At 48.2% G+C, this 14,089-nt stretch overlaps 1 protein-coding gene across 1 annotated transcript in view; it reads left to right on the forward strand.

The window, feature by feature from the left end:
* Positions 1–2,416, forward strand: part of LOC130129663 (guanine nucleotide exchange factor VAV3) — a 127,699-nt gene extending 125,283 nt beyond the window's left edge. The window contains exons 26-27 of the mRNA XM_056299253.1: positions 2–69; positions 1,846–2,416. Of these exons, the coding sequence (XP_056155228.1) occupies positions 2–69; positions 1,846–1,890 (113 nt within the window). The 3' untranslated portion in view covers positions 1,891–2,416. The remainder of the gene's footprint in view (position 1; positions 70–1,845) is intronic.
* The last annotated feature ends 11,673 nt before the right edge of the window (positions 2,417–14,089 follow it).

Here is a 14,089-nt window from a genome sequence, read left to right on the forward strand (position 1 = left end):
GGTGACGTGGTCAAGATCTACACCAAGTCAGGCGCTAATGGCTGGTGGAGGGGCGAGGTCAACGGCAGGGTAAGAGTCCCGCTGCAGACGCCACTCAAACACAGCATGGAATCCCCTTTAAGAGCGATGGGATGGGATGGGATGGGATGGGATGGGGGGGGGGGCTGCTGAACATAAAGTGAATGGGGTTAAAACACGCCTTCCAGTCTGACAAGAGGTCATAACAGTTTAGCGCCAATCCTCTGTGTCGTCCATGAAAACCTCGAGTTGAATATTCACTGCAAAGTGGACTCATTCGCAGATCTTTTTTCCACGGCCTCCTTTTTCTGCGGGTTGGCCTCCCATGTTTCCTCAGGGACTTGTGGGAGGGAGTCAGTTAAACGTCAGCGTTCATCTTCATCATCTTTTTTTTTTTTGTTAAGATTCCCGTCTACAGATATCATGACCGCTGCATCCATCACCTCCGCTGTGGCCTCTGTCTTCTGCATTAATTTCCCTGGCCAATACTAAAAGGCAGCCTGTAATTACACTGGCTTGAACTGAAAGAAACACAAGTTCTTAGTGGAGTACACAGACATGTACCAGCTCTCAGTCCACACCGCTGCTGAGATTTAGTGGCGTGTATGTGTGTATGTGTGTGTGTGTATGTGTGTGTGTGTATGTGTTTGTGTATGTGTGTGTGTGTGGGTGTGTGTGTGGGTGTGGGTGTGGGTGTGAGGCAAATTGAGCGGGTGCTCTCTTTGATTGAGGCTGGTGTGCTGTGACAGCTCCAGCGAACACTAAACGGTGTGTGTGTGTGGAGTCTTTGGAGAGCCGTTAGTGTGTCTCCTCCAAACCGGGAACCACTAAACACAATTAAAGTGGTAGGAGGGCCTCTCTCTCCTCTTCTACTGAAGGAAGGACTGCTGTTTCCAAAGGGCGCCGGCGGTAGAGGATATTTTCGGCGTTTTCATCCTTTGGGCTGGACTGAAAGTGGGGATTTTATTTTCTTCTCTTTTTTGTGCTTTGCCCCCGAGAGTTTGGTACGGTGGTCAAGTGTGACAGCAGTTTTCGGACCTCAGTCCAGGAAAAGGAAAAGTAAACCCATGTTAAAAACACAGAACGGGGGTGTCCGGGTAACGCAGCAGTCTATTCCGATCGCTGGTTCGAATCCTCGTGTTACTTCCAGCTTGGTCGGGCGTCCCTACCGATACAATTGGCCGGGTCTGCAGGTGGGAAGCTGGATGTGGGTATGTGTCCTGGTCGTCGCACTAGCGCCGCCTCTGGTCAGTCGGGGCGGAGGGGGAACCGGGGGGAATAGCGTGAGCCTCCCACACGCTACGTCCGCCTGGTGAAACTCCTCACTGTCGGGTGAAAAGAAGCGGCTGGCGACTCCACGTATATCGGAGGAGGCATGTGGTAGTCTGTAGCCCTCCCTGGATCGGCAGGGGAGGTGGAGCAGAGACCGGGACGGCTCGGGAAATTGGCCAAGTACAATTAGGGAGAAAAAGGAGGGGGGGGGGCGCCACAATAGACAGAACTTGATGTATAAATTAATGATTTGAGTAAATGACTGCATTTTAAGCAAAACTGACAGTTTGTGAATGCCGCCATTAGACATTTTTGAAACCTCTCGGGGAAATCCCCACAAAAGCCAATGCCTTCTTTTTTGTGAAAAAGCAAATGGTTTCCCCGTTACTTAATCCTATTTCAAGAAAACCATGTTTTGTTAAGGAACCACACACACACACACACACACACACACACACACACACACACACACACACACACACACACACAGAAATCTCAATAGACTGTCAGCAATTTCAAGCCCCTTGACTGATTTCCTCTCTTCTTTGTCACCAGGCCGGCTGGTTTCCATCCACCTACGTGGAAGAAGGAGAGGAGTGAGAGACAGACCACTGCATACTCAGAAGATGAGTAAGAGGATGTACCAACTACAGAGGACTAGCAAACGGACTGAATAACAGATGTGTGGAACCAGGTGGTTAGCTAGCCTCTGGTCCACCACTTGCTCTGATGTGACAGCAGACGGCCTCGTTTTTCTCACGCCGGGCCAGAGGCCTCAGGGCGGATGTGGAGGAGGAAGAGGAAGAGGAGGTGGACTGCAGATGCAAAGCCTTATCAATTCAGCATCCTGAATGACTCTCCTCTTGGCCAAGTGGCTCCACCGACTAGCAGCTTGCCTGTCGGCGGGGGTCCGGTGTTCTCCGAAAACCATCCAGCCGTCCATCCCCCTTCCCCCGCCTCCTCCCTCTTTCTGCTCTTTCCAGCCCCCGGGTCCCAACTCCCACCTCTCTCCCCTTGCCAAGTCAGCCGTCACCAGTCTGTCAAGAGTAAATATTCAACTGCTTCAACCCACTCAACCATCCATCCTTTCATCCATTCGTTCATTTCCCACTGGGAAAACGGTTGCGTCCAGTCTTGTGAAGAGTCGGGTCGGGCGGTCTGGAGGATGCGGGGGGGGGGGTGGGGGGGGTGTTTTATCACCTCCTCACTGCTCCGCCTTGACCTCGCCTGTCTGTGTGCTCCTCTAACGCAAGTGGTTATTGATGACTTGATGACCCAGATTCAAACTCTCTCTCTCTCTCACACACACACACACACACTTTTCCCCACCAGATTATGATCGCCGGACATGCAGCACAACAAGCAGCACACCCACCACAAAAGGATGTGAGACAGACAGAGAGAGAGAGGGAGAGAGAGAGAGAGAGAGAGAGAGAGAGATTGTGTCAGATAACATCAGCGTACAGCCCTAGCAATTGATCGCTGTTGTTCCTATTTTCTCTCTCCACCTCCTCCATTCCTTATCTCCACCCGGCTTCTCGTGTCTTTTTTCTTGTTGTTTTTCTTCTTCTTCTTCTCCTTCTGGTTGTCTGGCTGTTAGAGGCGCCGGGGTCTTATCTGAGGTAGCTCTGTTTGCCCCGGGTTTATCTGATTGGGGGTATTACCAGGTGTCTGGGAACATGCCACGCTATCCGGGAGCCACGCACCCCGCGGACAGAAAGAGGGGAAAGAAAGAAAGAAAGAAAGAAAGAAGGATAAAACATGCTGTCAGTCTATGCTGGATCTCTCGTTATCCGAGTTCGCCCTTTCCCCTCTCTGTCCCCTGGATATTTCCCTCAGCCGAGTCTCACCTAGTTTGTGTAACTGCTTGTCAGCGTCTCTTTCTCTCTCCTGACCCATGTACATCCTCCAACACCTCCTCCTTCGCTCCTCGTCTTGTCGTATTTCAGAGAACCACTGCAGGCCACACCAGTATTTACATGGGATTCACACGTGACGTGATCACATCCGGCGTGTCCCAGACAACACGCTTCCACAAGCACAGCACATGTGGTCATGTGTGAACCCCCCCCCCCCGATTGTACCCGGCCAATTACCCCACTCTTCTGAGCCGTCCCGGTCTCTGCTCCACCCCCCTCTGCTGATCCGGGGAAGGCTGCAGACTACCACATGCCTCCTCCCATACATGGGGAGTCACCAGCTGCTTCTTTTCACCTGACAGTGAGGAGTTTCACCAGGGGGACGTAGCATGTGGGAGGATCACGCTGTTCCCCCTCCTCCCCCTGAACAGGCGCCCCAACTGACCAGAGGAGGCGCTAGTGCAGCGACCAGGACACACACCCACATCCGGCTTCCCACCCGCAGACGCCGCCAACTGTGTCTGTAGGGACGCCCGACCGAGCCGGAGGTAACACGGGGATTCGAACCGGCGAGCCCCGTGTTGGTTTCCATAAACAATCTAAAATACTGACCGACTTATTGACAGAGAGACGAGTGAATTAGAAATAGAATAAAATATGAATTGAATCCCCTTGCAAGGGGATTCAATTCATATTTTATTCTATTTCTAATTCACTTGTCTCGGGTCGGGTTTACTCGGCCGCATTTCCATCACCGAGGACGGGTTGGATCAGAACGCCTGTTCGTGGTGACCTCGTCAGCGACCACCGTAGAGAGGAACGCATGGTTACGAGGTTAGCTCCCTCCAAAAAGGACATTTCCTCTTCGGACCTACGCACTTCACCTACATTAAACCGGCAGTTTATTTGTCCGAGTACCTTTCGTCTCCCGACAACGTCTCCTAAGACCCGTCTGTGAGCCAACGTCTGCTTATTGTCCTCAAAGGTCGAGTTTGTGCAGATGAAGGATTTAATTTTCTCCAGCCGGTACAAGTAGTGCTTCAAACTAGCGCTTTTCCATCTGTGGTGCGAAGGAGTTCGCACAACTCTACGCTCATTTAGCGTCCCTCTCTCTCTCTGACACACACACACACACACACGTTGATTTTTATCGTCATCCATCTCTACCATCAAGGGGATATCATGCAGCTATGACGTATGTGTTTCTGAAAAACATACAATACACGCACACGGCAACACAATATCTGTCAGCCACACATACACCAGGGTGCTTTATAAAGAAGCAGCATCCTTCAGTTAGCAAAGTAATGCTGAAGTGGACGATAGTCAACAAGTAGTGGGATGTCATTGTTGGAGCGGCTGCATATTGACCATCCCACATCCAGGTGTGTTTACTTGAGAAGGAATAAAGGACGACTTAGTCCGAGTGGTTCGGCTACCTAAATAACCCTGCTTCTCCTGAAGACCCTCGGAAAACTGCTGACGTTCAGAGCTTTGGCCGTGGTCACTTCCTCCCGTGTCTCCGCTGTGCCGATGCAACTGGTTATTGTGTCCAACATATGCAGCGTTCTCTGTGGCTCTAAACAGGAGCTCTTGTAAAGGCTTTTGTACATTCTTGATGCAAACGGCTTGACGTGTAAACGGGTTTTCATGAAACGTTGAGGTGAGCGAGCCGGCCGGAAAGATTCTGCATCCCGCTCTGTTCTCCTCAGCGCCACCGTGTTGTATATGAACAGTGAACGGAGGAGCTGGGACGTCATCATTCATTCGCCAGTCATATTTGTTAAGTCTTGCTGACGGGGAAATCTGCCGAGATGTCGTTTTGGTTCATATGGATGTATTCGGTCAGCCAGTATGGATTTTGTATCGACGCTGTAGGTCTCCCCTCTTGCAGTTATCTGCAGTCTCCTCAAGTGGCCAGTAGATGGCAGCATCCTAAACATCTCATTATCCACCTACCAATTTATTCCTGCTGGCGTATGACATCGTCTGATAATGATGGCATTTTGGGATTTTATGTCTCTCTGACTAGTAACTATGGGACAGAAAAAAAGGGAATTGCCTTACAGATGAGACAACATTTACTGACGTCTTCGGGTTTCCTGCTTCAAACACCAAAATCACTCACCACCCCACCCCCAAATTGTGTCACCCAGTCTCATGCCTATAGTCATGCAAGTAGACAACCAAGTAGCAAAAAGATTTTTCAATAAAAAAAATGCTTTGGCAGAGTGACATCGTAAACCAACAATTTCTGTCCCTCCAAACTGAGAGAGGGGTCTAGAGGACTCTGGTAATCTACTCCTGCACTCCTTCTTTTGTCCAGATAAACTCTGACAGCAGGGCTATTTACGACTGTGGGGCTTCCTCCTTCCATGCTTTTTTTTTTTTGGGTCCAGTTTTTTGTGTGCAGGAGGAAAGAGAGGGAAGGAAGGCTCAAGGGTATCTGTGATCTAATCATTACACCATCTCCTCACCTAGCCGACCCCGCCCCATCCATCTCTCTGTCTGTTTCTCTATCTCAGCCCCACACTCACTCACCCTCCTTTCGTAACTGCTCTCCTCTCCCATATATCTTTCATCCAATCTCCGTCATCTCTCTCTCTTCGTCTGTACTCTCTCCGTTCTCCACAGCCCTCTGGAGGTTGTAACCAGCCATGTATACTGTATCCAGGGGTCAGAATAAAAGATGCAATCTTGCAGGGACAGGAGGAATGACTGGCTTTGCTGTAAAACATCCACTGTAATTCAGACCGGTGGACGGATGCAAAGTGGGATTATTACCTCTTGCTGTAGTTAAGGTGGGAACGGCCTCGTGGGTGTTCAATTGAAAAGTTTCTGTGCACAGAGTTTGTCCACGTGTGGATTATCTCCTGTTCAGATTCAACCTAGCCAGGGCATTTCATGCACTTCCTCGTGAGAAACAAGACAGGTTCTGCACCTGTAATTCTCTCTCATTTGGAAATGCTCACTCGTAATACAAATGTGTGTGTACATCATTTTCAACACGCTACGTCGTCTGTTATGTCATTCCTTATGAAGCCAAAGATGTATACTTTAATGCATAACACTTGATATTGTGTGTCGTATACCATGTTACCCTACCACTGTGGCCTAACTCTACAACTGTGCAATCCTGACTGTGTAGCATTACCGCGTTGTTGTACCATAATGTAAAATATATGTACATAGCAACAATAAACATGTACATTGCTTCTGCTATTGTATTGTTTTTGTCACACACACACACAGACATTGTGTAGGTGTTGAATATATGATGTTGAATGTCAACAATGGGCACCTAACAAACCAAACCCTTGACAAGTTGAATACTACCTACTGATGGAGAAGAGAACATATTTTCACATTCTACAGCGAAGATGTTTGAAAGCACACAATGCCACGAATCCTTTCACTCCACAGTGAAGGATCAATACAAGAAGTGAAAATGAAAACTGCTAAGAAATGCCGATAAGAAAATCAAGGCATTCTATCTGAAGGACATGTTGGAGAATTTCAGTAACCCCTTTCATTAGGACTTTGTAAGCACTTTAACTCATGGTACTTGATTTCCTCCTTTTTCGGTTTGGACAGGAATAACTATTTAATGTTGCCGAGCAAATGGGATAAAAATCTGGTTGGATCTTACGTAGCGACACAGCCGTCTGCAGCCGTCTCAGCTACGCTGCGCCACCGAACAACAGAAAATCTTGCCAAGGGACACGATAGAGCACCAAACGGTGTCGTCATCTAGGGTGCAGCCTCACATGTGAAGATGGAGATAGTGAATCAGAGATTTATGTATACACTATCTTTGTATGAACTTGTGATTTGTACTCGTTTCGGGTGAAGGCATGTAGTATATCTTAAGTAGACATTTTGTAAAAGAATAAAATCACAGGTGATGGAAAATCATTGTGGGAAAACCTGGAAATGTCCATCCAGTATCCGAACCGCTTATCCTGCTCGTGGGGATGCTGGAGCCTATCCCAGCAGTCATTGGGCGGCAGGCGGGGAGACACCCTGGACAGGCCGCCAGTCCATCACTGGGCACACACACACACACACACACACACACACACACACACACACACACACACACACACACACACACACACACACAGGCTGATTCACCTGACCTACATGTCTTTGGACTGTGGGAGGAAACCGGAGCTCCCGGAGGAAACCCACGCAGACACGGGCAGAACATGCAAACTCCACACAGAGGACGACCCGGGACGACCCCCAAGGTTGGATTACCCCGGGGCTCAAACCCAGGACCTTCTTACCATGCTAACCACTGTGCCACCATGCCGCCTGGAAACAAAGACACCAAATTAATTAGCATCTAATGAAGTCTTTGTTTCTGAACAGTTTAAAGTCAAAAACAGCGAGCATGCTGCAGAGTTCATGAGTTGGTCTTATCACAGACTGTGTGACATCCAGGCCATAGAATAAAAACTGACCGCTTGAGCCAAAACATTTATAATGAGGCTTAACGAGACGTACCTGCACTATTTTAAAGACATCATCCATCCACTATACATTCAGCCGGACAGCGCACACTGTAGGCCCCATAGGGAGGAACACCTCCACACAGGCCTGAACAGATGAAGACTCACAACATTGACTCTTCAGATTCAACAGCTTTTGACCAACATACCATTTAAACGAAATCAATTTTCATCTAATTTTACCTAAGTCTCCAAGAATAATACATACCTAGTCAACATAGAGAAACAGAAATTAAAGTTAAAAATGTTTTAAAATAGAATTAAAATTAAAATCTAATCTGAACTAAGATAATCATAATGCAATGCAATGCAACATTCATCCCTCATCACCCAACATAGCCAAAAGAACTTTTGGTTGAAATACGACTGTGTGTGTGTATGTGTGTGTATGTGTTTTCTGTAGTGATTATTAATTGCTGTCATGGAGTATCCTGCTTCTTATCCTAGATAAGACAGAGCCGGTGGGGTGCCGGTTCACAGCAGCCTGATGGTTAATAGGTGTGAATGAGCACTGGGAGGAACAGTGGTGCCTGATGTTGTAAGCATGCTGATAACACACAACCTTACTAACAAACCTTCTAATTATAACAGCTGAAAATGTGTACCAAAAAATGGCGTGCATATAAACATTGCAAAAAGTCATATGTACAAAAGTAGTGCACAAATGTAAGCCGGCCATATTTTGACACTTGCCATTTGAAATTCAGCAAATTTCTCTGTATGCATGTGTGCATGTGTGTGTGTGTGTGTGTGTGTGTGTGTGTGTGTGTGTGTGTGTGTGTGTGTGTGTGTGTGTATGCACACGCCCATGTGTGGATTGTGGTCACCTCAGCCATCTGGTGCAAAGTAACCTGCCACTGCTGAAATGAGACTGAGCCTAAGATGCCAAAAAAAGTCCCTATCTGGATGCTCTGCACCGTCTCCTGGCCGCTACCGGCCCAGTAGGGGTCGGAGGGGACACTGTAGTAAAATGTCCCCAGGTGGGCCGTGTCCCGGCCATGCCAGTCTGCGCCACGCCGCTCCACCTCCAGCTGACAGAGAGTGCCACCAACGCGACAGATGGCTGCCGAGACCCTCTGCGGAGCCTCAACCAAACTTTCCAGACCCGGCGGCTTAGAAAAACAGACTGCAAAGTCTAACTTTTGTTCGGGCTGCTGCAGCCCTCGGTGATGTGGAATAACCTTTGGAGATGAGCGGCAAACCCAGAATTATTATTGTTGTTGGTCTGATAATACTGGAATGGTGCTGAGAACAACAGCCACGGTCACCAGCAACACACGACCAGCTTACCTGACCGCATCATCTACAGATCTACTCTTTTTTTAGTACTTCTCTTCTTTGCTTTTTTTAACTCTCTTTCCAATTTTCTCTGGATCTCATCAAATCTGCAGTGTTTACACTTCTTAGACGACAGCACATGTACCCCACTCCATTTCTCACTAAATCTCACAATCCCTCTTGGTGGGTTTATTGCCGTCTTTTGGGGCCACGGGGGAGTCTTCATCATGTCTGTAAATATCAGGCAGCACTCTTCCTCCCATTTTCCCCGAGAATAACAGCACTGCATAAACACTGAGGGACCCTCTACACAACGCCGCGGCAGCTCATCTCCATAACACACACACACACACACACACACACACACACACACACACACACACACACACACACACACACACCCCTCAACTGGTTTCATCAAAGCTAAACCGCTCTGAGGTGGCTATATGCAATTTTGTGGAGTTGAAGCCTTTAGCATTGTGCTTCTCACATTCATGTATTTATGCAGTGTTGATTGGAGGGAGCATGTGTGTTGTGTGTTGACATGACCCGAGCTGCTCAGTAGCCGAGCGCGTTTATTTGTTCTAAAAGACCGGGATTATAGGCATCCATGTACAGTGAATACACACACACACACACACACACCAGTGTAGATGAGGATTCATTACTCACAGCAGCAGCATTACTCTGCCTCGTCTCTGTTATGCACATAACTCAGGAACACATGCATGTGTGCGCTCGCCAAGGCCGTTTGGAGTTAAAGGACACTGCCAAGCAAACGACACAGAAACAACCCCTGAACTGCCTAAACTCCCACGGTTCTTTCCCTCTATTTATCCATCAGACCATGGTTAAATGCAGGTAGGGCAGTCACGCGCGGGGGGGGGGGGGGGCGCGAGGCCCTGCTCATTGACATGCATGTGCATGAATCACGGTCACACGCAGCTATTCTAGTTCTACTGAACGGGTAATCTCGATGCAACGCAGTTTTGACAAGTGGAATAACACAGCATCATCATTCACATAGTCTCAGCTATGACTTTTTGCTATTACGGTCTTACTTCTGCGTGTGGTGTGAGAAGATGGCAGCGCGAATTCACGTTTGCAGCAGCCTCACCCAGTACCGGTGTGGGAAAATGGCAGCACGAACTTAAGTTTGCGGTGGGGTCACCCAGTACCGTCCATGCCGGTGTCCATGTCTGTGTCTAAGTTTGTGTCTTCAATTGATGGCTGGGAGAGCTGGTGTTGGATCGGCTGGGAGAGCTTGGTCTGCTGCGTCCTGTGGGCCCAGGGACCACGGCCCTGCCTGGAGCTGTGCCCGAAGAGGAAACACCGAGGACTGTCTGACAGGACGTGGAAGCGGGGCAGGCTAAGCTAACTGCTAGCCCATGCAGACCGGCAGTTATAGTAACACTGAGGGCAGTCTGGCGGCAGCCTTGCCTAGCGTTGACTGTGTTTTTGGTGTGGTCGTGTGAAGTGCAGGGAGGTGCGTAGAAGGTGCCTGGCTGGAAGAGCTGGTGTTGGATCAGCTGGGGGTGCCTGGTCTGCCCTATGCCCTGTCTGGAACTGCGCCCGAGGAGGAAACACCGAGGGAGGTGTGATAGGACGTGGAAGCGGGGCAGGCTAAGCTAACGGCTAGCCCATGCAGACCGGCAGTTATAGTAACACTGAGGGCAGTCTGGCGGCAGCCTTGCCTAGCATTGACTGTGTTTTTGGTGTGGTCGTGTGAAGTGCAGGGAGGTGCGTAGAAGGTGCCTGGCTGGAAGAGCTGGTGTTGGATCAGCTGGGGGTGCCTGGTCTGCCCCGTGCCCTGCCTGGAACTGCGCCCGAGGAGGAAACACCGAGGGAGAAGTGATAGGATGTGGAAGTGGGGCAGGCTAAGCTAATGGCTAGCCCATGCAGACCGGCAGTTCCAGTGACACTGAGGTCGGTCTGGCGGCGGCCTTGCCTAGCATTGACTGTGTTTTTGGTGTGGTCGTGTGAAGTGCGGGGAGGTGTGTCGAAGGTGTCTGGCTGGAAGAGCTGGCGTTGGATCAGCTGGGGGTACCTGGTCTGCTCCGTCCGGTGGGCCCAGGGACCACAACCCTGCCTGGAACTGCGCACGAGGAGGAAACACCGAGGGCAGTGTGACAGGACGTGGAAGTGGGGCAGGCTAAGCTAACTGCTAGCCCATGCAGACCGGCAGTTCTGACAGTCATCCTGGCGTTCGCTCTCTTGGACAGTGAAAAAAGTTTTTTTTTATATGTTGGACATATGTGTTTTTGTAGTTTTTTTTGTTTTTTGTAGTTTGGATACATGTGTTCTTGTAGTTTGGATATGTTTTTGTCTTTGTGTTGCACTGCGGTGGGCTGGGGAAAACGATGTTGCGTTTCATTTCATTTGCACTGGTGCATGAAATGAAACGACAAATACTGTTCCCGATTCCTGATTCAAAGGACAAAAAAAAACTCAACTGTAAAACTATTGGCTTTACATCATCATCAAATCAGCTCAGCTGTCACTTTATGTTGGCATGTTGAAGTATGACAGTATGTTACAGCTCAATATTTCAGGTCTATAGCCTACATTTACTTCCTACTTTAGATTATTTTTCAGACCGGTCACTACACGTAGCCTGCGGTCACAGTCACATGCACCCACAGGCTTTGGACACCTGCTCAGCCACCACATCTCTGGAAGTGTGGACAAATTTATCCGGCGATCCTGACAGGGACTTGTGAAATTCTTCCTTTTTAATTTCCACCCCCCCCTTCGGTCACACTCTCGTGCAGCCGACATTGTTCCTCCTTCTCCTTCCTCCTGGCAGTGAGCAGCGATGAGATGGAGCACAGACATGGAGCACGCACTACGTAACAACGCAATGTCCAAAATGAAAATACCTGAACAATTTGTTAAGACTTTTTTTGTGACCTTGGCTATGCGTAACGGAATTGACACACACAGGAATTTCATTTTTAGAAGCATGTTGGGTCAAGAACAGTGATAAAAAAACAAACAAAAACAAACAAATGTGAGATTGCAGAGCAGATTGCGAGGCCCTGTGCAGTCGCACACTTTGCATAGCCCATGTGCTCTCTCTCACTCAACACACACACACACACACACACACACACACCCGAGTGTGAAACAGAGCGAGACTGTGTGTGTGTGTGTGTTAGAGCCTGGAAAGTCCCGCATGACGTTATAGTATGCCCACCGTTTTCTCACATTGCTTCGAAGGTCACATGAATCATGACTGACGGATCAAAACAAGCTGCGTGAAACAACCACGCACAAGTATGACGATGCACGCAATACAGTGCAGTACAACTGACCTGCTGAAATGAACATAAAACTATCTTTACAGCCTTTTCTGGTGGGTTTAATGGTTCTGTTGGGAATTGTAATGGTTTTCAATGGGACGTACTGGTATGTGTAATGGAAACCATCGGAGCATGTTGTGCTCCGTTAGAAACCACCAGGATCAGGTGATGGTTTCTGACGGAAACAATTAAAACCATGACGTCAGCGTTCCTCTGTTAGAACCCATCACGTATCTTCTAATGGTTTCTGGTGTTATTTCCGGTGAAAATAAACACACAAGCAGAACATCACGACAACTAGAGCTGCAAAAACCAAGCGCTGCACTCGGCCTACCAGTTTACTTTCATGGCTTCAGTAATCACAACTACTATCCAAGTAAAATACTGTCTTACCTGTTATCTGAAGACGCCGCAGTCGGTCTTGTGTACAGGCATGTTGTCACTAAAAACGTCTTCATGAGGACCTCAACACCCAATCGGTCAAACTATTTCAGTTTGGACTTGCAGTAAAGCCAAGGGGGGGTCAGCCCTCTCTCTCCATGTCAAGGAAGGCAACAACTTTCTTCACTTTCCTCCAAAGTCCTCGTTTGTTTGTGCACGCAAGCCTCAAATAAAACCTACAGCATCTGCGGCTGAGAGAAGTCCTCCCTCCCTCCCTCCATGCCAACATCACCCAGCAGACTAAACACTCTGGTCCAACTTCTAAGGCCCATAAGCACATCCAATCCTACTGTCGCTGGTCTTGTATGAACAGCGGTCCTCAGTCTGGTCCTCAGATACCACCAGTGGTGTTTTCCCTCATCCGAATCATGGGTCACCCATTCAACTTTTATCTACTGGAGGAAGTATTGTGATTGTAAAGCCCTCTGGAACTGAATTATGGTTGGCCTTGACTTGACACCAACAGTCTAGCTACTGTTTTACATTCGCCTGTTGCCACTCTGGAAATGGCCACCAGGGGCACTCTAATAGCAGTAAGTATAGAGTGCATAGGGGTCAACGGGTGAGTTTCGTAAAACCGCGAACCATCGGAATTTTACAGAATTACCTTTCGATATCTCTCATTTCCACTACGACTATCCACACTAGACAGACATTTCTCAGAAACGTTACTGGTATTCCCCACGAGTGACGTGGTGACAGGTACGCGTTGAACCGTCGGTCAGGATTCCGTCCTGGTCAACCGACACGACGGCCTTTAGCCTCCTACCAAATAAGTAGGAATAAAAACAGTATAAATGAATAAAAACAATATGCTGCACCATTCAAAGTATCACATTCACGTTCATTTTACTTGACCCAGCTTTACATATTTTGGGAGTATTAGTGGGAAAGAAAGCTGATATTCTTCACTTTGCCATTTATTTTATTTAGTTTTTTGGTGGTCCCCTATTCGGTTATATCAGGAGTTCTCAATTAGGTCCTCAGGTACCCCTGGTGCTGCTGTTTTTCTATTCTGTGGTATGATTGGCGGGGTGTTGTGTGTCACGGCATAATGAGCTGCATTTTGACGAGGCTACTCAAGTAAATCTTCAAAATTACATGTTCATACTGAAACCATTAATACCTCCGATATCCTTTTTCGTCACTAAACGTGGTGCAGAGTTAATGAAGATGAGTTAATTGATGTGTGGAGGAGTCATAGTTAATGTAGAGAAAATATATATATATTCAATGTATACACAGTAGATTAATGTACATCTACAGCATATACCATATAACAGAATCAAGGTTACATGAGAAAAGCATAGCCATAAAACAAAGTGATACCTGAAGGGTGAAGGAGGGATACGGGTAATGGATGGAGGCAAGGGCTGTGGTCAAGCCAGTATAACGTATTGGAAAT

The sequence above is a fragment of the Lampris incognitus genome, chromosome 19, assembly GCF_029633865.1.
Source record: "Lampris incognitus isolate fLamInc1 chromosome 19, fLamInc1.hap2, whole genome shotgun sequence".
Lineage (NCBI taxonomy): Eukaryota > Metazoa > Chordata > Actinopteri > Lampriformes > Lampridae > Lampris > Lampris incognitus.